Here is a 24661-nt window from a genome sequence, read left to right as displayed (position 1 = left end):
CATTTGCTCAGCTGGTGATTCTGATTCGATATGTACAAATGAAGGTAGGTCTAGGAGGTCTAATTAAAAAGTTCATTTTCCGAGTGATTTTATAGCCTTTCCTCAGTAAGGTGAGGAAGGCAAAAACAGTAAAATTGTTGTTTTCTAAATCTCACCCGAACAACCCTCCATTTTCTAATGTCGATATCTCAGCAACTAATGGTCCGATTTACAATGTTAAAATATGAAACATTCGTGAAATTTTCCGATCTTTTTGAAAACAATATTTTTTTAAAATCAAGACCAACATTTCAAAAGGGCCAAAAATTCAATATTATGCCCTTTTGAAAAGTTAGTCTTGATTTATTTTTTTTTCACGAATGTTTCACATTTTAACATTGAAAATCGGACCATTAGTTGCTGAGATATCGACATTAGAAAATGGTGGGTTGTTCGGTTTTAAATTGTTTTAAATCTTAGCATGGCAATATCTCAACAACGAAGGGTCGTATCAACAAAGTAAATTATAGAGAATTTTCTTAGCTGTTCAAAAAAAAATTACTATTTTCAATAAAGTTACCTAACAATGGCTATAACTTGAAAACGGTGCACTTTATCAAAATTTGAATTTTGAAGTTGAAAAATAAAGAAAAAACATATCGAAAAATAAAACTTTTAAATAACAATAGTAACTATTTTCCCTAAAACTTTGCCGAAGACCTGCTGTCAGAAGTTTCGTTTTCAAGCTACAAATTCTTGAAAATGTGGATACCATTTTTGTATGGAAAGTAGGGTGGTCATTATACTAAATTCTGTATATGAGCTTATTTGGACCACGGGAACCCCGCCCTATAAGCCCTTGAAGTTTAGGATTTGTTGCTGAAAAGTTATTTGCTTCGGTTCTAAAAATCATAACTCCGCGCCATTTCAATTGAGCTAGCCTTCTGGACGCAAATGAAAGGCGATTGATTGAATTATTAGAGAGTCATAGTTTGGAGTTTAAAATTCTAGCCTTATATTTCAAAAGGTCGTATGAAAACTAGGAATATGGTTTTGAAGATCTTGGGTATAGAGTAGGGTGGGTACGGATTTTCAAAAGTTCTCAGATCAAGTTCTGGTGTGGTTCCCCTTGTAGGGCATACCCATAGGGACTCTCAGGCCAAATTTCAGCTCATTTGGTTGAAAACTGGCTTGTCTCAAGCGAGTTCAAGTTTACATGGGATTTACTATGGGAAATTTTGAATTTTCGTTCATTCGCTCCTACAGGCCTGGGGGAAACATGTAGAAACTTCTAGGATGGCCAGAAATGAGCGGAATTGTCTGGAGATCAATTTTCTCTAAGAGACCAGGTCGATTCGGTCAACCCCCATCGAGCTCACGTGATTGTAAAATTTGCACCATAACTTTTTTGTTCTTATTTGGAGGTTTAGAATACAGCTAAATAGCATCAGAATCACCATAAATTTTAATTCTATGGTTCAAAAAGTAATAAAAAGTAATTTTTTATAGGCGATGCTAGTCCACGTGGTCCGTCTGCCTGTGTGGATCATTCGGACCGCGCACTGGACTCACAATCCAGAGGTCGCCGGTTCGAATCCCGGGGCGGACGCAAAAAATTCTAAGTGTAAATATAGGTATTCGGTGCCCTCTCCCCGTGCCCATACCTTCACACTTAGGAGACCCGGGAGGCGGAGTCTTGTCGCAAAAAGAACGATACACGCCTGTGGATCCGTTGACGAAACCGCAAGGTTTAAGAGGGCCACATTATAAGGTGTTACGTCGATTCCGTTTTTTTAGTCCACGTGGTAGCTGTTTGACATGTGGCGTCGCGGTGTTCATCAAGCATTCATAGCATGCTAAGGAAAATTTGATACTTTTCTGGGGAAAACCGTTGGTTCCGAAAACCCCGGATGTATTGCCGTTGAGCTCGATGGGGGTTGACCGAATCGACCTGGTCTCTTAGAGAAAGTTGTTCTCCAGACGATTCCGCTCATTTCTGGCCATCCTAGAAGTTTCTACATGTTTCCCCCAGGCCTGTAGGAGCGAATGAACGAAAATTCAAAATTTCCCATAGTAAATCCCATGTAAACTTGAACTCGCTTGAGACAAGCCAGTTTTCAACTAAATGAGCTGAAATTTGGCCTGAGAGTCCCTATGGGTATGCCCTACAAGGGGAACCACACCAGAACTTGATCTGAGAACTTTTGAAAATCCGTACCCACCCTAGTATAGAGCCTTGACGTGGACCTTCGTCAAAATGGAAAAAAAATTAGATCACTTAGTTGAGTAGATTTAAAAACGAGTGTTTCACAAAACCAGCTTAAGGAAAAAGAAAACCGCATGGTGATTCGATTCGAACAGCAATAGAATTTTATTTCTCGATAATAAAATCATCCCGTTCCAACAACGGCTGTACACATCCCTATTAACGACCATCTTATTATGCTTCTGGGAGGGGGCGAAAATTGACTCGTTACTGCTCTATGAGCCAAATCACAATGTTTTAAAAAAAAAGGCTAGCCACTGTTATCCAGCTACAGAGACGAATTTGTAAATATGTATATGAATAAACCTGTGTGTGTGTGTTCGTGTGCGTTGAATATTGTTGAACAATATTTGTTGCTTGCTTCGTAAATTTCTGCCTCCAGTTACCACCACAATTTAGTACGAAAATTAGCGACAGTTCACGGCTGCAAATCACCCGAGCAGAACCTTTCGCATCATGCTGCTGCTGGCCTCGCCATGCGACACCGACGCACCCGGGTCGTCGATGCACCTGTAACATGAAGTTGGCAAACAGTTAGTGGGCTTCCTCTCTTTTTTCGCTTTCAAACTCACTTTGAAGAGCACAAATACTGCAGCAGCGGAATCCGGTATTTACCGCAAAAGTCGACAAATTTGATATGTTCCACGCGGTTATCGAAGAATACTCCTGCAAAAGACAAAGAGAGATTAAATGACTTGAGCGACACTTTGTGCTCTTGTGCTTAGAAAAAGGGGGTTGTCCCACACACTATTCGAACAAAGGAAGGGTGATAAGAGAGAGCCAGAGCCGGAGCTCACCTTTGCAGTTGGGGTTGACACAGCAGTTGGCGGTCTGCAGGTACTCGATCAGCGTCCGGGGCAGATCGCCAGGTCCGTACGGAACGGAGGCAATCTTCGCCGAACGGGCGGCCAGTTCCAGTAGCGTCGGTGGGTTGAGGGTCATGTCTTTGACGAAGCGAACGACCAGCGGGTTGTCACGTAGGCTGAGCTGTTGAGGGGGAGGGAGTAAGGGGGGACATTATCAATTTGAACCAAATTTGAATTTCATTGTCCTGGGAAGATGATTCAACGGAAATCGCACCTCAATTAACAACAAAGTTGACTTGGCTGATAAGTGACCATCGTATTAAGACCGATTATCTCTTGCAATAAAGACAGGAAAGTGCAATTGCAATATTTATAACCAGCACAGATTTTGTCTGACTGACAATTTCAAGCTCTCGTTAAAACGTTGAAATGGCGATCCACATCAAACATCTGTCACAATCAGTATTTCTTGCGTTATCAGACTCAGGGCTTGGGGACATTGTTGTCAATGACGCGAATCCGTTTTTCCAGACTCTCTCACGTTGGGCAGTCATGCAATCCTGATAACGTTTCGAAATCCTAAATCTACTCCCACTAATTTACCTCTGTAAGATTCTTAAGGGTTATGATGTCCAGCGGCAGATGTTTCAGATGATTTTTGTGCAGCAGCAGCGACTTGAGGTGCACGAGCCGGGCGATCGACGGGGGCAGCGCCTCGAGCAGATTATCACAGAGTACGAGAGCGTGGAGATTGTTGAGCAGCCCGACGGTGTCCGGAATCTCGGTGATCAGATTTCCGCCGAGCGACAGCAGCTGCAGGCTGTGGAAAAATATTAATTGATTCAGTACTAAGAATGGATGTTGGCGTGGATAAAAACAAATTATAAAACGCATCGTTGAATTTTCACATTCAACTTGATGCTACAATTAACAAGAATTACACAACTTTATATCTTTGGTTATATTAAGTTGAAACTAAATGAATATGCCATGAATCACTTTTAATTCATGTTTTGGACGATTTCCATTGATTTAGAATAGTTTTATGTCGAAAAATCTGGGCTGAAAAAAGAAGGGAACAATGAGACTCTTACATTTGGTCAAATCTAATGAAAGGACATTCTAGTTCAACTCATGTCCCTACAAATTCCACAGTGGTAATTACAAAGTTTGTAATTTTATCCAAAGTTAAGTATTTATTTGGATCAAGAGAAACCTTCTTAAAAGGCTCAAAACACTTATTTTGGATATATTCAAATATTGTACTAGACTTTACACGTTGTATTTTTTCGAAACCTCAAAGACCCTCTCCGATTTCAATGAAACTTTGTAGACATGTTATCCTGGGCCAATATAAGCCATTTTTGTGTATATGGAGCCATTTTATTTAAATATTTTTGTATTTTGCAATTTAAAAATCACTGTATCTCGAAGCGAAGCCGTTGCATCGTATCAAAAAGTGGTCAAAGACAAACTTGTATGGAATTGGGCGGGCTTATAAATACAGTGAAACAAAAATACACGCCACTTCTATGAGATTTTTTGATTTTCAAATTGAAAAATTAATTTTCAAGGTGATGTCACGATTTTTTTTCATTCAAATTTTTTGAGAAAATAGCCTAAAATGTTACAAAAAGACTGACGAAAAATGCTGGATGGTATAACCCTCCAGCTTATATATGTAAGCCCATACATCCAATTGAAATGTGGTCGAAGACAAACTTATGGGAAATTGGACGAGCTTTCCGGTAAAAATATTTTCGAGACCGAAAAATAAAATCTGTCATATAGAAATTACGAAAAACCATCAAAAAACCTATTTTTTCAACATTTTGATTTTTATAACCACTGTAACTTCACAAGGATTGGACTTAGGATAATGGTCAATATGGTGACTTTTATGTAAAATTGTCTGGAGAATCGACTCTCGTGTTCGGATTTTGAAAATTTTGATGTTTAGAGCAATTTTGAAAAAAAAAACAGTTTCAGTAAATGATTTTTGTATTTTTATAGGTGCGTTGCTCCATCCTGCATTTTTCGTGAGTCTTTTTGTAACATCTTAGGCTATTTTCACAAAAATTTTGAACAAAAAAAATCGTGGGCTCACCTTGAGAGTGAGGGTAAACATAAAAATCAAAAAATCTCATAAAAGTGGAGGGTTTTTTTCTTTCAGTGTATTTTTATCGAAAAGCCCGTCAAATTTCCTACAAGTTTGTCTTTGACCACTTTTTGATACGATGCAACGGCTTCGAGATACAGCAATATTTAAATTACTAAATACAAAAATATTTAAATAACTTACGCCCTTCTCAAATGTTATTTTTCGAGTACTATTGGCTCCATATACACAAAAATGGCTTATATAGGCCCAGGATAACATGTCTACAAAGTTTCATTGAAATCGGAGAAGGTCGAGAAAAAAATACCTAAAAAATTCCTGTTTTGGGCTGTAATTGCTCTATAGCGGTTTTAAAAGTAAAAATGTTGAAAAAAAAATATTTTGTTGGTGGTTTTCGGCAATTCCTATATAACAGACTTAATTTTTCAGTCTCGTAAATATTTATACTGGAAAGCTCGTCCAATGTCCCATAAGTTTGTCAGCATTTTAATTGGATGTATGGGCTTTCAGATATAAGTTTAATTACATTGCTAATAACTGAAAATAGATTATTTTTTTCAGTGTGGTAGAAACCTGGATAGTAAATAAGCTTACGTAAATATTTAAACGAGTCAACACTGTCAAACTGTCAAAGGCAAACTTATGGGAAGTTGGACGAGCTTTTCGGTAAAAATATTTACGAGACTGAAATATTAAGTCTGTCTTTTTTTTTTTTTTTTTTTTTGGGAGGGTGATCCAGCCGCACATCGTTGATGTCGAAACCTCTAAACTGGGCCCTCGTCCTGTCACGTCCGTCAGTAGTCTTGTCGTACATTACAACTAGAACCAGATCTGCCAATGAATTAGTACACTTCGACCAAATAAACACTGACGCTGTATGGATCTGACTCTAGAATAAATGCACAGTTGTGTGTTATTCATAAGTCCAAAATGTTCAATTATTCATATAAGTCCAAACATTCATTTGCGTATAACTACCTAACTTGAATTGAATACAAGATTTAAAGCAACCTATCCGAAAGCTACTCTTATCTCAAATCCCCGACATTTTAATTATTAACCAAAAAACGTTTCTTTTAAAACCTGTCTGGCTTCTTTAAAAAAACAAAAAAAAAAATAACAGTTGATATTTTACAAGTCGTGAATTGAAAAAGAGACGACCATTTGTTCGTCAGAATTCCAGTAGATCCTCGATTCGCAACAATGGTCGATACAATCATAATCCGACAACCGTTAGTTCAACAGATCAACGAATTTAGTCCGATATCATTTCACTATTGATTGATCGAGACTCTATGGAAATTTTGACAAATCAGAATGGTTTTATGATACTTGAATGAAAATCACCGATTCTGATAGAATTACTTAATTCACTGTTACTAATTTTGTCCCTAAATAACTAAAGGCAAAGTATAAAAAGTTGATATTTATATACTACAAACACTATTTTTTTAAACCTGCATCCTAACCTGACACCCACATTAAGATAGGGAAAAATCACATATGTAGCGGTTCATTGTACAAATGTGATATTTCCACTATCAGAGAACCTCCTTGTCTCGATGACAGCTTACCGGCCATCGATTAAGCCCTGAGACTACGCCAAAGTGGGTTCTCGCAGCATGAAGTGGTGTCCATGTGTAAAAATGGAAGCTTCAGCAATATACTGAACACTTCGATTTTAATTCCACATCGAATCAAATCATACTCTTTGCCAAACAAGCATCAAACCTATGACACTCATTATGACAAAGCCCAGGGAGACTGAAATATTAAGTCTGTCATATAGAAATTGCCAGAAACCACAAAAAAAAACAATTTTTTCAACATTTTTATTTTTAAAACCGCTGTATCTTCACAAGGATTGGACATAGGGCAATGGTCAATATGGGGACTTACCTGTAAAATTGTCTGAAGCATCGATTCCCACTATCGAGTTTTTAAAAAATTTTGACGTTTAGACCATTTTTCAAAAAAAACAGTTTCAGTAAATGATTTTTGTATTTTTTTAGGAGAGACATACCATCCTGCATTTTTCGTCAGTCTTTTTGTAACATTTTAGTCTATTAATTTTAATTTTTATTCTTAAAAATCAAAAAATCTCATAGAAGTGGCCTGTATTTTTGTTTCAGTGTATTTTTTTCAGAAACCCCGTCCAATTTCCTACAAATTTGTCTTTGACCACTTTTCGAGTACTATTTTGCATTCAAACCAAGCGTTTTCCAAAAAATGCTCTGATGTATTCCTACCGTTTGTCACTTCCACACCAATCGTTACAGACCACTCTCTCTTTGCTCTCCCTCTCACTCCAATAAAGATCTCCACGGTTTCTCTCACGCACACCACGATTCTGTGTTAGTATTTGTATTTAAAGTATTGTTTTGGTTTTGATCGATTGTGATTGGCTGAATTCCAAGTAGCTGATTTTGTTTACACTATTTTTACGCAGACATAGGCAAATCGAGTAGCAGAACTGGCCTATAAAAACCAGCTGTTTTTTTTTCCTTTGGGCTGACAGGCTAAGACCGCGGTTGGTCCATCTCGCCAAACCAGCTGTTTACCACGTGCTCGTCGTATAACAATGGACACAGCTGATTTTGACAGACGAATTATTCTACTCGATTTGCCTATGGCTGTGTGTAATTTTGTTACAAACTAACACACTCTCGCGCGTAGGTATCTCTATTAAGTAGTACAGCGAATGGTTCAGAGAGCCCGATTTCGTTAAGGGGTTACATACATGTAGAAAATCTCAAAATTTTATATTACGGCAAAATTGATAATTCAATAAAAATCAGATATTTCATAAGTCAAGACATAGGGGCAGGGGGTGGGGGGTGGGGGTTGCAGAATGGGTTTTGGGCTTTAGAATGGATTTAGACCAACTGTAAGGCAAGGGCCTTATAAAGGACGTCAAATAACATCACCACACCGAAAATGTCGTTTGAATTCATTGTATTTTTCGAAATATGAGCAAAAATGTAAATTTATTGACAAAAACACGCAAATGTTGTTTTTTTTCGAGGTTCTTAAATAAGCTTTCTCGAAAGTTATAATTCAATGTTCAATGTTTATAATAATACCAGGATCTATTACGAAGGTAATCAAATAACAACGGAACCTCAAATCAATTTCGAGGCTTGGTGGTGGAAGTGTTAAATTAAAATCCACTTGGGGGCAGAATGGAACACCCTTTTCCTGCCTTATAAAAACAATCAGAAGTTAATAAATTTTGGTTAAATGGATTATGTCACTCCTGATAGCTTCACAAATCACGTTTAATGCAACATTAGTTGATTTTTCAGTTGTTTTGGTGCTTATTTGTAAAAATAGTGTCTTATTTCAATATATTAAAACTATTTTCAAAAATGTTTGTTTTGTGGTAAGTGACTATTTTCATAAAGTGGTCTAACTTCATGGAAACTATGTTAGAAAGGTCCCTTAAGTCATTTATTATCTACCTTCAAAGTTTTATTAGAGAAAATGGAAAAGTAGTCGAAAAAGTTTTATTTAAATTGCTTAAAAAATAGTTTTAAGCTAAAAAATTTCATCAGCCAGGTATACAACATTGAAGGAAACATCCCAAAGCATAAGCCTACTACACTGAATTCATAAACTTGTATGTTTTTCTATGGTTTTTGGTGCATTTTACTTACGTGGGCCATTCTGCCCCAACCCCTTGTCCCTATCCAGATTTTTAAGCGAAGATGGCGTAACGAATGGTGCTCGTAAAAAATGTCAAAATCGCGCAGTCGTGTACCAACATTACAAAAAAAAATGCAATGGCATGACAGCCAAACTGTTTTTTTTTGTAATGATGGTACCACTGCGCGATTTTGACATTTCTGGCGTGCAGCATTCGTAACATTCGTAGGACTTCGGAGAATCGAATCATGAACAAAAAAAAATGGTTTTTCGTGATTCAATTATCCGGAGTGAAATTTTCCCAAGGCCTTCAAATAATCGAGTCTGGACTGTATTCGCCATTTATGCGATAAATATTTACTTCATGGAGATGTATACTGCCCATAATTGAAAATTCGGCTATTATGCCAAATCAAGTAATCCAAAAAAATCGCGTTTTAGTGTTTTACACAAAATCTCCGTCAAGGCAATTTCCCATAAGAGTGGCATATTAGCCATTTGATTTTTCGCATCGGCAGCCAAGTCTAAACACTATTTCAGTAAAATTCAAGTTCCAGAAGATGCGTTGGAACATCCTCTACCACCTGGTGCTAATATCTCGTTTTTGCAAAAGTGGATATTTGCCGTTTTTTCAATGGGGGGCAGTATAGCAATTCATTACAATTGAGTGCATTTAAGTTTCAGCTTCCAAAAATTTGCTTTGAAATTTTCAATTTTGTCAATTTTCTTTGTAAGAACAATTGTCCACAAAGGGGAGAGAGGGTCTTGGGGTGCCCAACCTTTTGGCGCTGCGGGCCGGGTTGAAAAAAGTAAAAAGTATATATTGATTTTAAGCATCAAAAATGTGTTTATCTGACATATTTTAATTTTGTTTGTTTAAAATTGTATAGTTATTGTTTTTGACGATTGCAATTAAATACCTCGCTATAATTTAAAAAAAATAAAAAAAAACGTTCAAATTTTAATGGTCGCTGCAAATTTGTTCAGTTTAATTTCCTCAACACTACAATATAAAAAAAAAATCAATAAGACATGATAAAATTTATTCAAACTTTTACAAAAAAAAACTTTGTTGTACACCTTTATTAAAATATTTTGAAAACATATTTTAAAATGTTTTTAAAAACAGGAAATGTAAAAGTGTAAAAAAAATAATCATTTTCAATTCGTTATTCCTCGAAATTCAAATTTTATGGACAATATAATTTTGCTCCCTAATTCCTTGACTTATTTTGAGACATTTTTTAATATTTTTAAAATATTTGCAGCGATCAGTACAAATAATTTGCTCACAGAAAAGTTGTTTTCGAAAAATACATAAGTTTTTGCTTAATTATTTATCTAAAATATAATAAGTAAAAATAGAAAAAAAAACTTCAATGTGAAGTATACACAGTTCAAACTGAATGAGATTTAAATTTAGTTTCATTTTGTACATTTTTAGACAACAATCCAAGTTTTTTTTTCATAAATTTCACAATTTTACGAAATGGATAATTTTGTTTTCTTGCACCATTTTTCAGTTTAAAAATATCAGTATAGAAATTATAAGAATTAAAATCAAACATGATGAATGTTGTTATACCTAATACGTTAAAATTTGATCTCAAGCTTACTTTTTTTTTAATTCAGATAATCAATTTATTTATTTAATATTTCATGCACAGCCTTAAAGGCCGGTAATAGAACTGTTTTGAAAAGCATAAAAAATGATTTTATCCGAAATTCTGAAACTTTGTATTATTAGGGGAGAGTGGGGAGACTTGATCCCCAGGGACACTTGATCCCAAGCCTGTATCTCGTCAGCATGTGGGTAAAACAATTAGCTTTGTTCTAGAAAGTTGTGCGAAATTGACTAAAACTCATTGTAGAAAACAAAGAAAAAAATTAAAAAATGTTTGGATTGAGTTACACACATTTTTCTAAAAAGTGCTGCAAAAAACTTCCAAGAGAGCTTTTTTCTTTGTTTTGATAAGAATAGAAAACACTCAAAAAAATAATTCAAAAAAATTTTTTTTTTACCTGATTTGTTTGATAAACATATCATTTCCAAAACCCTTACGCATTTGACGTTAAATTTATCGTCATACTATTTTTACAATCAATTGTTTAAAAAAGTGCGTTTAGGGAGACTTGATCCCTGCATTTTTAACAGTCACTGGAATCGACCTCAAGATTAAATAATTGGGCTGGGTTTTTGTACATAGTTTCCTTTAGTATAGTTGTACATAACTTACTGCAGTTTGAACCATTTTGCAAAAGTTTTGTAAACAAAAATTACCAACTTTTGTAAACATGCTCAATTTTGGTCTAAAAAAGAAAATTTTAAGTTTTTAAATATTTTGCGTGCTAAACTTGTTATATTTTGAACACAAACGTACAGGTTTAATGTGAAATTGCTGTAACTTATAGAAAATTAAAAGTTTGGACGAAAAAGAAACATTTTGCTTTAGATTTCTTCAAAATGTTGAAAGGGGATCAAATTACCCCCAACATTTTGAAAATGCCGGTTTAAAATAGTTTTTTAAAACGCTTGGCATGATTCGAAGAGTTTATCTGATGAAATACCCTTATCAGCCAAACATAGTTGAATGTTTAAGCTTTCGATTCATGCAAAAAGATCATAGTTTTGGGAGAAATTGACAGAGATATGTGCGATACAAAAAAGGGGATCAAGTCTCCCCACTCTCCCCTATGTATTATTGCCCGAAAGTCTCTAAAATTCAAAATTGATCCAATACTCAAAAATTGCCTGAACTGATAGAGCGACTTTCTCTAACAAAATTGTATGGGAAACGGCCTTGGAATATACAATTTTAGTTCAATCGAGATTTAATTCAATTGCAGGGCTGTAATGGACACCAAAAGTCACATTTGAATCACTCTAAATAAACATCTTAACGCATAGGTACTCACTTTTGCAGCTTCCAGATGTCCTTGGATACGTTGGTGATTTGGTTGCCCCCGAGGTACAGATACTTGAGCGCCTTCAGCTCCGTGACCTGCTCGGGAAACTGCGTGAAGCGATTACCGCTCAGATTAAGCTCCTTCAGGGTGGCACCGGCGGCCAGCATCGACTTGGGCAGCGAGTCGTCGCCGAGCCGGTTGTTCTTGACGATCAGCGTCGACAGCTGGCACTGCATCACCGCTTCCGGTATCCGGTCGAGGCTGTTGTTGCTGAGGTCCAGCACGCGCAGATTCTCAAACTCGGCAATCGACGCCGGAACGACGGCCAGGTTGTTGTGGTTCAGCAGCACCGTCTCGATGTCTTCGGCCAGCTTTTTCGTTTTGCACATGCGCAGCAGGTCCTCGTCCAGGTGGCGCTTGTTGGCATGGCCAAAGTCGACGGTTTTCTGCTCGCGCGCGTCGCTATCGCCGCTGTCGGACGTGTACACGATATCCATGGTCGCGGGGGGGCGGGGGCGGGAGGGTTCTGTTGTAATGGGAGCACACTAATTGTAGGCACAAATCTTCCTGCACGATTCAATCCGATCACGTCTGGCTGGTTGTGGAAACTTGTAGCTACATTTCACGACTGGGCTTCATGCACAACGACGTCGACCAACTGCCGAGCACTGATAACGAGGAGTGAGAAGAGTGCTTGATTAGTACTACCTCTTTATATACGTGTGCCAAACCACGACGACGACAGTCTGGAATTATCAACGTCCCATTCCACACATGCAAAACACACGGTGTCGGTATTTGTACTTGATCCAGGAAGAAGAGCCGAAGCCATCCACAAACACCTTTTCAGGGCGCACAGATATCGCGTGACCCCACGCCGACGACTAAATCGGAAACCCCAGGGATTACTCGAGTCCTCTCGAGTCAACGCCGAATCGCCGACTGCTAGAACGCAAGTTCTACCCCGGACTAAGTGGACTCTCTGTAATACGCAAAAAACAGCTCGGTGTTGGTGAGCTCACCCACTTGGACTCAATCAAATTGTGAGCTGCTGCTGATAACGAACCTCAACCTCTCAGTCTAACTAATGGCTATACGCTACAACACAGAAGCAGCACAGGCAATTGAAATTGATGCACGGAACAGAATACGATAGATTGAAAGTGGACGATTTTAATGACGAGGACGAGATGAAGAAATCATACGGTTCGATGCAATAGTGCAGTAATTCACGGGCTCATGGGATGGGTGTTTACATTGCACTTTAGGCGCTTATTGGCTATTGAGATTGAGGCTGATACGGAGAAGATTGCGAGTCTTTGTTGTTGTCGGAGTTGATGTGACGACAGGATTTGCTTGACTTGATTAGAAAGTAGACACGTTGAGGACACTGCTGTTATGGATTCTGTGTAATAAACACACCACCCGGAATGTGTGACAACAAACCTATTTGAGAAAATTTAACTATTGCTTTTTAATTTTATTTTTTCAGGTATCTGTTAAAATAATTTAGGTTAATAACAGAAAAATGCACTGAAAATAACAGGGCAACAACAGATGATGATCTTGTAATAACATTTATCAAGAGAAAAAATCGAGTCATAATTTTACATAGTTCTATAAACTGACAAAATGTTTTCTTGATTCACTGAAACATCTACCCTGGTACTAAGGACCACCGAATCATAAGGCCGTCTCCTGGGCTGGGGGCAAACATCGATGCAAATCAAATTTGCATCTGACGGCAAGTCTGTCGCAAATTTGCTCCCAGTTTATTGGGATTTTACTTTGATACAGTCGACTCTCTGGTTGTCAATATCCAAGGGACCGTCGAGGGAGAGAATCATCAGTTTACAGAACGATGCAAAATGAAGACTCGATTGAAAATATTTTTTTCTTGATACCCAGCTATGGGAGAGAATCATGGCAACGTCCATCAAACAAAAACAAACTAATGTCAAACACCCTTCAAAGCTTCGTTTCGCCAAGAAAAATGTCTATGCAAGCCATGAAAGTGAAATTATTGACAACCGGAAGAGATTTTTAAAGCAAACAGAACCCAAGGGACCGTCGAGGAAGAGATCCTTCAAGTAAGAGAAAATGTCGAGGAATAAAGCCAATCGAAGTATGCAGTTTGAAGGGACTGAAGAATTCATCGATAGATGGAGAAATATTGATATCGAGAAGATCGACAGCCAGAGAGTCGACTGTACTCGGTTTTCTGCCGCATAAATGCCGCTTCAAATGGAACAATGCACGAAAAAAACGATATAAACTCGAAAAAAAATATTTTAAAATAAAAACGTTGAGCAATTCTCTACGAAATCGGTCTTTTTTCTTCAATTTTAATTTTTGTATTTTTTAATCCGACTGAAACTTTTTTGGTGCCTTCGGTATGCCCAAAGAAGCCATTTTGCATCATTAGTTTGTCCATATAATTTTCCATACAAATTTCGCAGCTGTCCATACAAAAATGATGTATGAAAATTCAAAAAACTGTATCTTTTGAAGGAGTTTTTTGATCGATTTGGTGTCTTCGGCAAAGTTGTAGGTATGGATACGGACTACACTGGAAAAAAATGATACACGGTAAAAAAAAATTGGTGATTTTTTTTATTTAACTTTTTATCACTAAAATTTGATTTGCAAAAAAACTATTTTTTTAATTTTTTTATTTTTTGATATGTTTTAGAGGACATAAAATGCCAACATTTCAGAAATTTCCAGGTTGTGCAAAAAATCATTGACCGAGTTATGAATTTTTTAATCAATACTGAGTTTTTTCAAAAAATCGAAATATTGGTCGCAAAATTTTTTCAACTTCATTTTTCGATGTAAAATCAAATTTGCAATCAAAAAATACTTTAGGAAAATTTTGATAAAGTGCACCGTTTTCAAGTTAAATCCATATTTAGGTGACTTTTTTGAAAATCGTCGCAGTTTTTCATTTTTTTAAATTAGTGCACATGGGCGTAATATTGAATGTTTGGCCCTTTTAAAATGTTAGTCTTGATTTGAAAATTTTGAAAATAATGTTTTCGAAAAGATCGAAAAATTTCACAAATGTTTCATATATTAACATTGAAAATCGGACCATTAGTTGCTGAGATATCGACATTAAAAAATGGTGAGCTGTTTGGGTGAGACTTAGAAAACATCAATTTTCCTGTTTTTAAGCCTTTGCATTGCAATATCTCAGCAACTATAGGTCGTATCAACAAAGTCCGAGGAAGCAAAATATAGAGAATTTTCTCAGCTTTTCAAAAATATTTTTTTCCAAAAGTGTGCAAACATGTGCACTAATTTAAAAAAAAAATGAAAAACTGCGACTTTTTTCAAAAAAGTCACCTAAATATGGATTTAACTTGAAAACGGTGCACTTTATCAAAATTTTACTGAAGTATTTTTTTATTGCAAATTTGATTTTATTTGCGACCGATATTTCGATTTTTTGAAAAAATAAGTATTGATTAAAAAATTCATAACTCGGTCAATAATGTTTTGCTCAACCTGGAAATTTCTGAAAAGTTGGCATTTTATGTCCTCTAAAACATATAAAAAAAAATAAAAATAGTGTTTTTTTTTGCAAATCAAGTTTTAGTGATAAAAAGTTAAATAAAAAAATTGCCAATTTTTTTTACCGTGTATCATTTTTTTCCAGTGTAGTCCGTATCCATACCTACAACTTTGCCGAAGACACCAAATCGATCAAAAAATTCCTTCAAAAGATACAGATTTTTGAATTTTCATGCATCATTTTTGTATGGCCAGCTGCAAAATTTGTATGGAAAATTATATGGACAAACTAATGATGCAAAATGGCTTCTTTGGGCATACCGAAGGCACCAAAAAAGTTTAAGTCGGATTAAAAAATACAAAAAAAATCGAATGACCGAAATCCTAGAGAACTGCTCCGTTACTTAATCCACCTTCAGGTGGTTGGTGCCTTCCTCACATTCATAAAGTCAATTCAGGGTGACCACTCAAATCCCATTTTTAAATTTCCGACTTTTCCTTAAACTCCGAAAAAGGGATTTCTTATCTTAATAATGGTTTAAAAAACTCTTTATAAAAAAAGTTAAAATATTAACCATCGAAAAAGCTCAACAAATTTAAAAAAAATCAAACTACAGTAGTTGTTCGGTAACTGGGCTGAGAACGTAACCCAGTCATCGAATGCTGTTCGCTAACTGGGCTGAACGAAAAATAACGAGGGGACTACCGATGCATAATATTTATTTGATGAAATATAAAAATAAAAGTAACTAAAATTTATTTACCATGATTACTTTTCATATTTCTTTAATTGTGACTTAAAATAACATAAAAGTTTGAAAAAAGTTTGTTAATTGTTGACCATGATTTTTGCATCCATTAACCCCTCGGTGATTTCGGTTTGTTTTGGTTTTTTGACGTTTGTCTGCTTTTTAACTGGGCTACGGCACAGTTATCGAGCGCCCAGTTAAACAACGCCCGGTTACCGAACAACTACTGTATTTACAATTTTCGTATAAAAAGAAACTCAGCAACAAACTCCTAAAAAATACTTTAAAATTGAAGCACTCATTATTTTAATTCAGAGTAGAAACATAAACAAGTAATAGTCTATGAAAAATAACCGAAAACATAAAAATACTTATAATTTCAATTTTAATTTTTTAACTGGCAAACGTATACTTTTTGATACTTCATTTAAACTGGAAATGGCAAAAAGTTAAATATTCTTATTTTTTTTATTTAAATTCAAGGAGCGCTTTAAATTAAGTTCCCTTCTAAATTTTGTACATTGTGATATTGATTTTTTTATCAATGCTGATGTGTCCAGTTATCGGTATTTAACAGTTTTATTTTATTTATTTTTTCAATGAAAAAATCAGTTTGATAAGATTCCATATTTTACAACTTACTTTATGCGAAATGTACGAAAGGACAAATTCTTTAAACATATTTGCAATAACTTAAATCAAAATTTCTTTTATTTACTTTTTTGCTTTTTCAATATTTTTTCATGTTTACAAAACGGAAAAAAGTTATTTTTTTTTTCATTCAGAACGAACAGCTATTGGATTTTATACCATATTTAAGTTTTCCGAAAACTGAAAAAATCTAGCTTAATCTATAGTAATTTACCCATACTCGCCCATACTCGCAAAACAAGTTCAAGGTAAGCCTTTGGAAAAAATCGAAATGACTCAATGAAAATTTTCCACCAGAAAAAAACATTGCCACAATCAATATTAAAACAGAATCATAACTTTACGCTGGCCATAATCGTTAAAATCAGGTTCTATTTTCCTATTAGTTTATCACTAATTTTGTTGCTGTTTGTAGTTAAATTTATTTTATAAATAGATCTTGTTTGAAAAATTAAAATTAGTAAAAATCAGTTGATTAAAAAAAAAATATGAAAATTTTTGTCAAAAGCAATCAATATTTATCACATTTTTCAGTGTCTGAAATGGCCTTTTTCATTCTGACATAGATTGAAATTGTGAAAAGAACCTTAAATTTAAAGTAAGTTACTGAAGAAAAATTTAGTGAATTTAATTTGAAAATTGTACAAAATATGACAAAATTATTCAAGAGTAAAAAAGTAAGAAGGAAAATAATTTTCAAACAAGTATGCTAGGAATTTCCGACCTTTCCAGACTTTTTGACAACAAATCACAAATTCCCGACTTATTCCCGATTTTTTGAGGATTTTGGCGAATTCAAGACTTTTTCCCGACTTTCCCGATTTTCCGACTTGAGTGGCCACCCTGAGTCAATACATTCAGTAAAAATAACAACATTCCCCCTTAACATGTATAACAAATATTTCTGGCTCATCGGCAAGGTCTGATAAAAAACCTATGCAACGATAGTTCGCATGGAAGATTCAGACAATATTTCTATCACAATATCTGAAATCCGGCCTCCAAAAAATGTGTAAATAGCACTTAAGTGCTTATAACTTTTAATAGGGTTTTTAAGTCTTCAATGTTTTAGGCTTATTTAAAAGGTCTGTCGATTATCTTACTAACAACAGGTCGCATGATGGACCCGGACATCATTTTCATTGAAATATCTGAGATCCGGCCTCCACAAAATGTATAAATAACACTTAAGTGCTAATAACTTTTGATAGGGTTGTCAGATCTTCAATGTTTTGGGCTCATTGGAAAGACCTTTTTAATACCTTTCTAAAAATGTTTTTTTTTTGCAAAAAACACCCTTTTACAATCTTCCGGACATACGCCAAAATCGTTTTTTTTAGCATAACTTTTGAAGTACTTAACTAAACTTGCTGATTTTAAATAGAGACCTATGGGACCCCAAGACGGATCGAATGAGACTAATACAGTCAAAATCCGTTCATTCAGTCCGGATATAACCGAGTGACCATTTTTTTGTCCACCCACCTACACACATCCACACAGACATTCGCTCAGAACATGATTCTGAGTCGATATGTATACGTGAAACTGGGTCTATGAGGTCAAATTAATAAGTTCATTTTTCGAGTGTTTTATAGCCTTTCCTCAGTAACGTGAGGATGGCAAAAATGCAAAAAAAAACTAGTTTAGAAAAAATAACTTATACAGACCCGATTATCCAAAGCCTCGATTATCCGAAGTTTCAATTATCATAAGTTCGTTTCTCCGAAGGTTTGTAATCGAATCACGAAAAAAAGTTTTTTTTTGCTTTTTTCCTTTTTCTTGTATCAAACATCAAACTAGAGTTCTGCTTCCACATTTTAGTCAAATTTGAATAAATAGTTGATTGCCTATGAAATATTTTTCCTCGCCATCTTGGATTTATTTTTTTTAATCACTTTAGCGTTGTTTAGGGGTCATACTTAAGATCAACAATCAAAAATTAGACAAAAAATTTTTTTTTCTTGATTCGGAAGTTTCGAAGTTTTGATTATCCGAAGTGATTTTTTTTTCGAGGCCTTCGGATAATCGAGTTTGAACTGTATTAATAATTAAGAGATTCAAAAACAATAAAACTTATTAATAATAAAAAACTGCAAAATACAAAAAAGAAAAAAAAATATAAAAAACCTTGAAAAAAAAAATCAGCAATCACTAACAAAAAAGTTAGGGCGGTTGCAAATATTTTTTTACATACAAAAATGAGAAATAAACATTTAAAACAAGAATAATGATGAAGAAAATTAAAAAAAATCAAGAAAAATTAAAAGAAATGATTGAAAAAATGTTAATATCAAAAGGAATAACAGAGTTCAAAATTTGTTTAGAAAATATCATCAAATCAAAACAAGCAAAAAATCTTGCAAAACCTAATCAATCACAAAAAAATAATCTAAATATGAAATAAAAAAATAATTAACAAAGCAAAATTATAATATCTTTTAATTTTTTTTTTTATTTTTAATATCTAGAATTTTTGACTTTTTGAATTTTCAAAAAAAAAATTATTGAATGTTTGATTTTTGGAATTTTTGAACATTAACCCTCTACAGCCCATTTTTTTTTTTTTTTTGAAAATGTTTTTTATCGTGTTTAGGAGGTCATTTTGAGCAACTTTTGTTCTACGAAAAACTTTACTTCTCTTGTTTTTTTATTTTCTTGTTTTATTTTTAGAATTTTAATTGACATTTATTATGTTTAGATTATCTTTGTTTTTGGTAGCATTTTGCCTATTTTACTATCTCGTATCATTACATTTCCCGAGCAGACGGAAATAACTTGGAAATAACATTTTTTGATATTTGAAAATATTAGGTCAATAACATCTTACGTTATTTATAACAAGATTTGTTATTCGTCGTTATGATTTTTTTGTTATTGGATTGTTATTGTAATAACAGACTAATAACAGTTTTAGTTATTCCTCGAAAAAATCTTTGTTATTATTTTTTGTTATTTTAACAACTAATCCGATCATCCCTACAACAGTTGGAGGTATTCTTCCATAACAAAAAATGTTATTACCAAGTTGTTTTAGCTTTCAATCAATATCAGACCAATGACAAATTTTGTTATGTTAACATAAACTGTTATTCAACTCTTGTGCAAAAATTAATTTTTCATGAAGATTCCATAACACTTTCTGTTATTTTAACAGTATCTGTTATTTGAATTATTGAATTTTGTTATTACCGTCTGCCCGGGTTTGCCTTTCTAGCTTTTTCATGTTTTTACATCCACTTTTTCAATTCTTTATTTGTTTTTAACATTTTCTTCTCTAAAATAGCACCATTATCATTTAAATTGTTAAAAAATGCGTACAGGCATAGTCTGGGGCCCTAAAAAAATTACTGCATACTTCTTTTTACTTAAAATATTTATACGAAAAGTTAATAAATTAGTAAGAAAGGCAAAAACACACCCAAAGTTGACCATTGAAAAAATTACATGTTTAAAACATTGGCAAAGTCACAAAAAACAAGTGAAACTTCCAACCCTAAAATTTTCAAACAATTTTAAAGTTCTTCTTTCCAATGCTGTTTAAAGATCAAAAAATGCTTGAAAAATGGATTTTTTTGCGATTTTTTTTAGATCGAAGCCTGTCTAAAGCCGGGGTTTAGTTGTAAAGGGTTAAATTTAATGATTCCTGTTTTTTTTTTATTTTCAGAAATCAAATCATTTCTTTTTTGCATTAGCCAGTGCCTGCGAAATTTCGACTTTGTTTGTGATAGGTGACAGAACACTCGAATCGTCTTCACCACGACAACCTGATTTTGAAATTCTACTGTCGTTCGCTTCACACACAAACGAATGAGTGCTACGCAAAGTCACTCACACAGAATTGGCTTCTTTCTAAAAATATATTTGCTCAGAGAGGGGTCGTTTGACATTCTACCGAGATTCCGATCATCTCTCCCGTGATTGCATTTTATGACTTCTGTCACCTCGCAGCAAAACACAAGGAAGAGCGAGACGAAAACGAGAGAGAGAGAGAGAGAGAGAGAGAGAGAGAGAGAGAGAGAGAGAAAGAGTAAATTGTCTCGTTCGGGGCGGCTGCTTGAGTGCTGCTCGTTTCGTCTTTGTGTTTAAGTTCACCGACTCGGGATTTGAACTGAGGACTTTTGGATTGTGAGTCCAACTGACAACCAGCGACTCTACCGAGACAGGACTCAGAGGACGACTCTTATACTTGGAGTGAGCTAACGACACAAATACTAGGCACGAATTGATTTTGAAACGGCGTTCGGGGAAATGTCCATTCGGGGATATGATCATTCGGGAAAATGATTGTGGCAAAATAGGGTAAGTGACCATAAAATACCAGCAAATGGGTTTTAGGGGAAGTCGTCATTCGGGGAAGTGGTTCAGGAAAATTGGTTATGACATTGAAATTAAAAACTAACGCCTCAAAAAAAAAATCAGGCTAAGATTTGGGACCTGCTAAAAAATAAAACGGTCAGATGTTGGTACTCCACAAGATAATAGAAAGCTAATAGATATAATGAAATTAGCACAGATGTAAATGAAATAAATTATTTCGGCTATTTCAAAAAAGTCCATGCAGAAACGCAACGGTAAAGCACTGCTCACCTCGTAAGACAATGTTTCATTCAAATTGTTCAACAATAACACAGTTCCGCGAACAACTATTAAACTAATATCACAATAAACAGAAAATCGTCCGCAAAGCAAACTTATTGCGTGTAATTTTCCTCCGCAAACCAGTACGGATCCTCCTCTTCGCTGTCACTTTCGATCAACTGTTTCAACGTTTTTCCCTTCTGTCGCACATAATCCTGATACCAACTGTTGATTTTGCTAGCTTGGCGCTCCTCAAAATAGCTGATGGCGTCGTGCACGAAAATATCATTTTCCATCACAAACTCCGCCGACAATGCCTGCCTCGCCAGTCCATCGGCAGTTTCGTTGCCATCGACCTGGACATGGCCGGGAATCCACTGGATCGTGGTTCGATTTCGTTTGGCTTTCTCGAGGATATCGTTCGCGACCGAGTTCCGCATGCGTGAGTTGCGACTCTTTTTGAGAAACAAACAAGCGGGTTGGCTGTCGGTTAGAAGGACGGCGTTTTGAATTCCTCGCTTGTCGATATGCTGCATGGCCACCTGAATAGCCAACGTTTCGGCAGTGGAAATGCTGGTCCCCAGCTTGAGTTGCATCATGATTCGGGTACCGCTTTGCTCGTCAAACACGCCAATCCCGCAACGGCCGTCGCTCGATTTTGACGCGTCGGTGAATATTCTCGGTCTGTTGTAGTACTCCGTGCTCAGAAGATACTCTGCGAGATGTTTTAGCACCTGCCCGTCGGTGTTGGTCTTATAGGTCGTGGTCAACAGATCCATCGTAGGGCAGACCTGCACCTCCAACAGCAAATCTGGCACCCGGATGTGCTTCGCTATTGCCTCAAAGATGTAACGATTTTCAAGGAACAGCCTCTGGACGAAGGACAGCTTGTCAAGGTCGACACCATAATTGTTGCCCAGATCCTGCAACTGACTGTACACGTAGTTATTGCTCCGGCAGTGGTGAGCAATCTCCCGGGCAGCGACAATCTCCCGCAAAACACTCAACTGTTCCCGGCGGGCCTCATCGTCCCTGCTGCTGAAACGACGATTACCAACGGCCACCGTGGACGCCGCTGGCGACGACCCGATACTCGGAATCCGGTAAGGTCGTGGCTGTTTGCATATCACGCAGCAGTACTCATTCCACTGTCTAACCAGTTTCTTGCACAAACTGGTCCAGAGCTCGTACGAGGAATACATCACCGTTTTCAACCGACTGTTTCCCACTTTACATAACAGGAATTACAAACAAGCGAAACTACGCAGTAAAGCGCCACTCAATCCCGTCAATATTTACACCAAACCCAATCAACACTTCCCGTAACGAAAGTTGCGAAATTCCAAAACCCAGAGTCCACTTCCACAGCCTATCTGCGCAAAACGACGGTGCGTCCGAGAGAAACCACCAGCAACGACTCCGACGACGGGACGGAAACAACAAAAATCTAGCAAAACACTGTAACCTTCGACTGGCCGGATGAAATTGCACTTTCGTTTGCTATTTTCAATGCCAACGTACCTATTTATACGTAAATATATATGGAGCGCACTTGCAAATCATGCAAAAATCGTCACACTGCTGGGCCAGAGATAAACAAACCTGATGATGGAAACGCGATGAAAACAGAAAAGGATCGCTGATTTGACAGTTGCACCCACTGTGTGGCTGGTTTTCAGTGGCACCCACTACACTCAACACAAAAGCTGTTGAAGTTTTACTTAGTTTTACTCGTTTTACTATATGTAATTTTTTTTAACAGCCAATAGGATCCTAAGGCCAATTGGGTACTAAAGTCCTATGTCAATTTTTATGTACAACGGTAAAAAACACGATTAAAAACCATTTCTGATCACTTTTTTTCATTTTAATGCAAAAATTTTTTTGGACAAGACAACATTTTTTCGATGGATCAACTATGGTCCCCTTGGAACGAGCTGTCAAGTAGGAGCTTTTCTGTCAAGAAGGACCGCGAGGTTAATTTTTCAAAATTGATTTAAAAATCCATTTTAAACTCTTTGAGCTCGTACAAAGGGTCATTGTACTCACAAAAATAAGCTTTATCGCTGTAAACAATAATATCAGCAATCTAAGCTTCATTTTAGGACCCAATTTCAATGCCAATGTAAATTTTTATGTACAACGGTAAAAAAGACGATTCAAAACCAAATTTTTATTAGTGCTCATATGAAAATTTTGCGTAACGTAGGGGAGTTTGGGGTAATATGGACAGTTGGGGTAATTTGGACACCCCTTTAAAAATCACCTTTTCTTCGGATATAAAGTGAAAACGGCAATTTAAGTGATAAGGCTAGTACTAGTAATGGCCTACACTGTAACTGGAAATCGCACTTTGCTGAGTTCGTTTTCGCACTTTTTCATACGATTTTTTCAGTTCGACTGCGATTACACAAAAAAGTGTAATCGTAGTTGAACTGAAAAAATCGTATGGGGAGGTGCGAAAACAAACTCAGCAAAATGCGATTTTCAGTTACAGTGTAGGAGTATATGGACAAACCAAAAAAGTTGGAATAGGTTAAATAGCGAGGGGTGAGACACACCTAATCAATTATAGTGACGCCAATCAACTAGCGTTGATTTTGGTCAATTAGCTAATTGATTAGCGCTGATTTGGCAGATCATTCCCACCGTGAATTGAATAATCTTGTCATGTTGAGAGACGTTATTTTGACAGCAGCAAACGTGTTTTGTTTTGAATTGTTTTGGAGAAAATTTTTAACCGGAGGAGGTGGAGCAGGCTTGAATTGTGCTTAGTTCCGTGAAGGCTTCGAATTTGGACCTGATTGAGAACCATGACGACGGAATCCGGTTGAACGAGATAGTTTTCTGCAAACGCAACAAACAGTAATGATGAGCTAAGCGCGCCTTCGAGAATTCCCCCTCTACCAGCTGGAGGCCAAATTGAGAGCACATGCGACGGGTGAAGAATCGCGGCTGCGGCCGCCGTAATTTCAAGCTCATAGGTTATCGGGAACGACGACACAAACAAAGAGAAGCATGTCGAAGTTGTCTCGTAACTGATTTTCAACAATCTGTCCAAACTCCCCGCGGAATGTGACCGTCCTCCAGTAGTTCCAGCACCGAAACGTTCGCTAAGTAACTACCCGAGCTGCAGGTGGACCGGGGTGCGTCCGTAATTTCAAGTAACCGGAAATGCGGCCCAATGCAGGATGAACCGGTCGTTATGTCCGTTCGGTTGGTGAATGCGATAATGGACACATTCTGCTCAGACTTATGCTGCCTATGTTCACCGGATGTCCAGTGCAAGCGCCCTCCCTCTTCCAAAAGCGGTGCCCAGTTCAAGAAGCACCGCCCTTCAAAAAGGAATCCGACTCAGAGATTGTTGACTTTCTTGATGACGAGAGCACCGTGGGGACTTTACATTTCACAACAATCCAACGAAATGAGCAAAAATCTGAAG

General features: G+C 36.3%; 2 protein-coding genes across 4 annotated transcripts; both read right to left on the bottom strand.

Annotated features, from left to right (window-relative positions):
- Window positions 1-2326: 2326 nt before the first annotated feature.
- LOC6038163 (leucine-rich repeat-containing protein 58) lies at window positions 2327-22855 on the bottom strand. 3 transcript variants are annotated; one of them, XM_038260657.1, is made up of 6 exons: window positions 22741-22855; window positions 11732-12390; window positions 3655-3871; window positions 3043-3232; window positions 2818-2911; window positions 2327-2755 (listed from the first exon to the last, which is right to left on the bottom strand). In XM_038260657.1, exons 2-6 carry the CDS (start codon window positions 12217-12219, stop codon window positions 2677-2679), a joined length of 1068 nt encoding a protein of 355 aa, XP_038116585.1. In that variant the 5' UTR covers window positions 12220-12390; window positions 22741-22855; the 3' UTR covers window positions 2327-2676. The 3 variants fall into 3 exon arrangements, with proteins under 3 accessions (XP_038116585.1, XP_038116586.1, XP_001847996.2); XM_038260658.1 differs by having other exon boundaries at window positions 22822-22838; XM_001847944.2 differs by lacking the exon at window positions 22741-22855 and having other exon boundaries at window positions 11732-12429.
- Window positions 12572-22678, bottom strand: LOC6038162. The gene is made up of 2 exons (XM_001847943.2): window positions 21229-22678; window positions 12572-12704 (listed from the first exon to the last, which is right to left on the bottom strand). The coding sequence occupies exon 1, from the start codon at window positions 22419-22421 to the stop codon at window positions 21333-21335; it is 1089 nt and encodes a 362-aa protein (XP_001847995.2). The 5' UTR covers window positions 22422-22678; the 3' UTR covers window positions 12572-12704; window positions 21229-21332.
- Window positions 22856-24661: the final 1806 nt, after the last annotated feature.

The sequence above is a fragment of the Culex quinquefasciatus genome, chromosome 3 (genome assembly GCF_015732765.1).
Source record: "Culex quinquefasciatus strain JHB chromosome 3, VPISU_Cqui_1.0_pri_paternal, whole genome shotgun sequence".
NCBI lineage: Eukaryota > Metazoa > Arthropoda > Insecta > Diptera > Culicidae > Culex > Culex quinquefasciatus.
The sequence above is the reverse complement of the archived record's forward strand: the minus strand, read 5'-3'. Positions and strand labels throughout refer to the sequence as shown.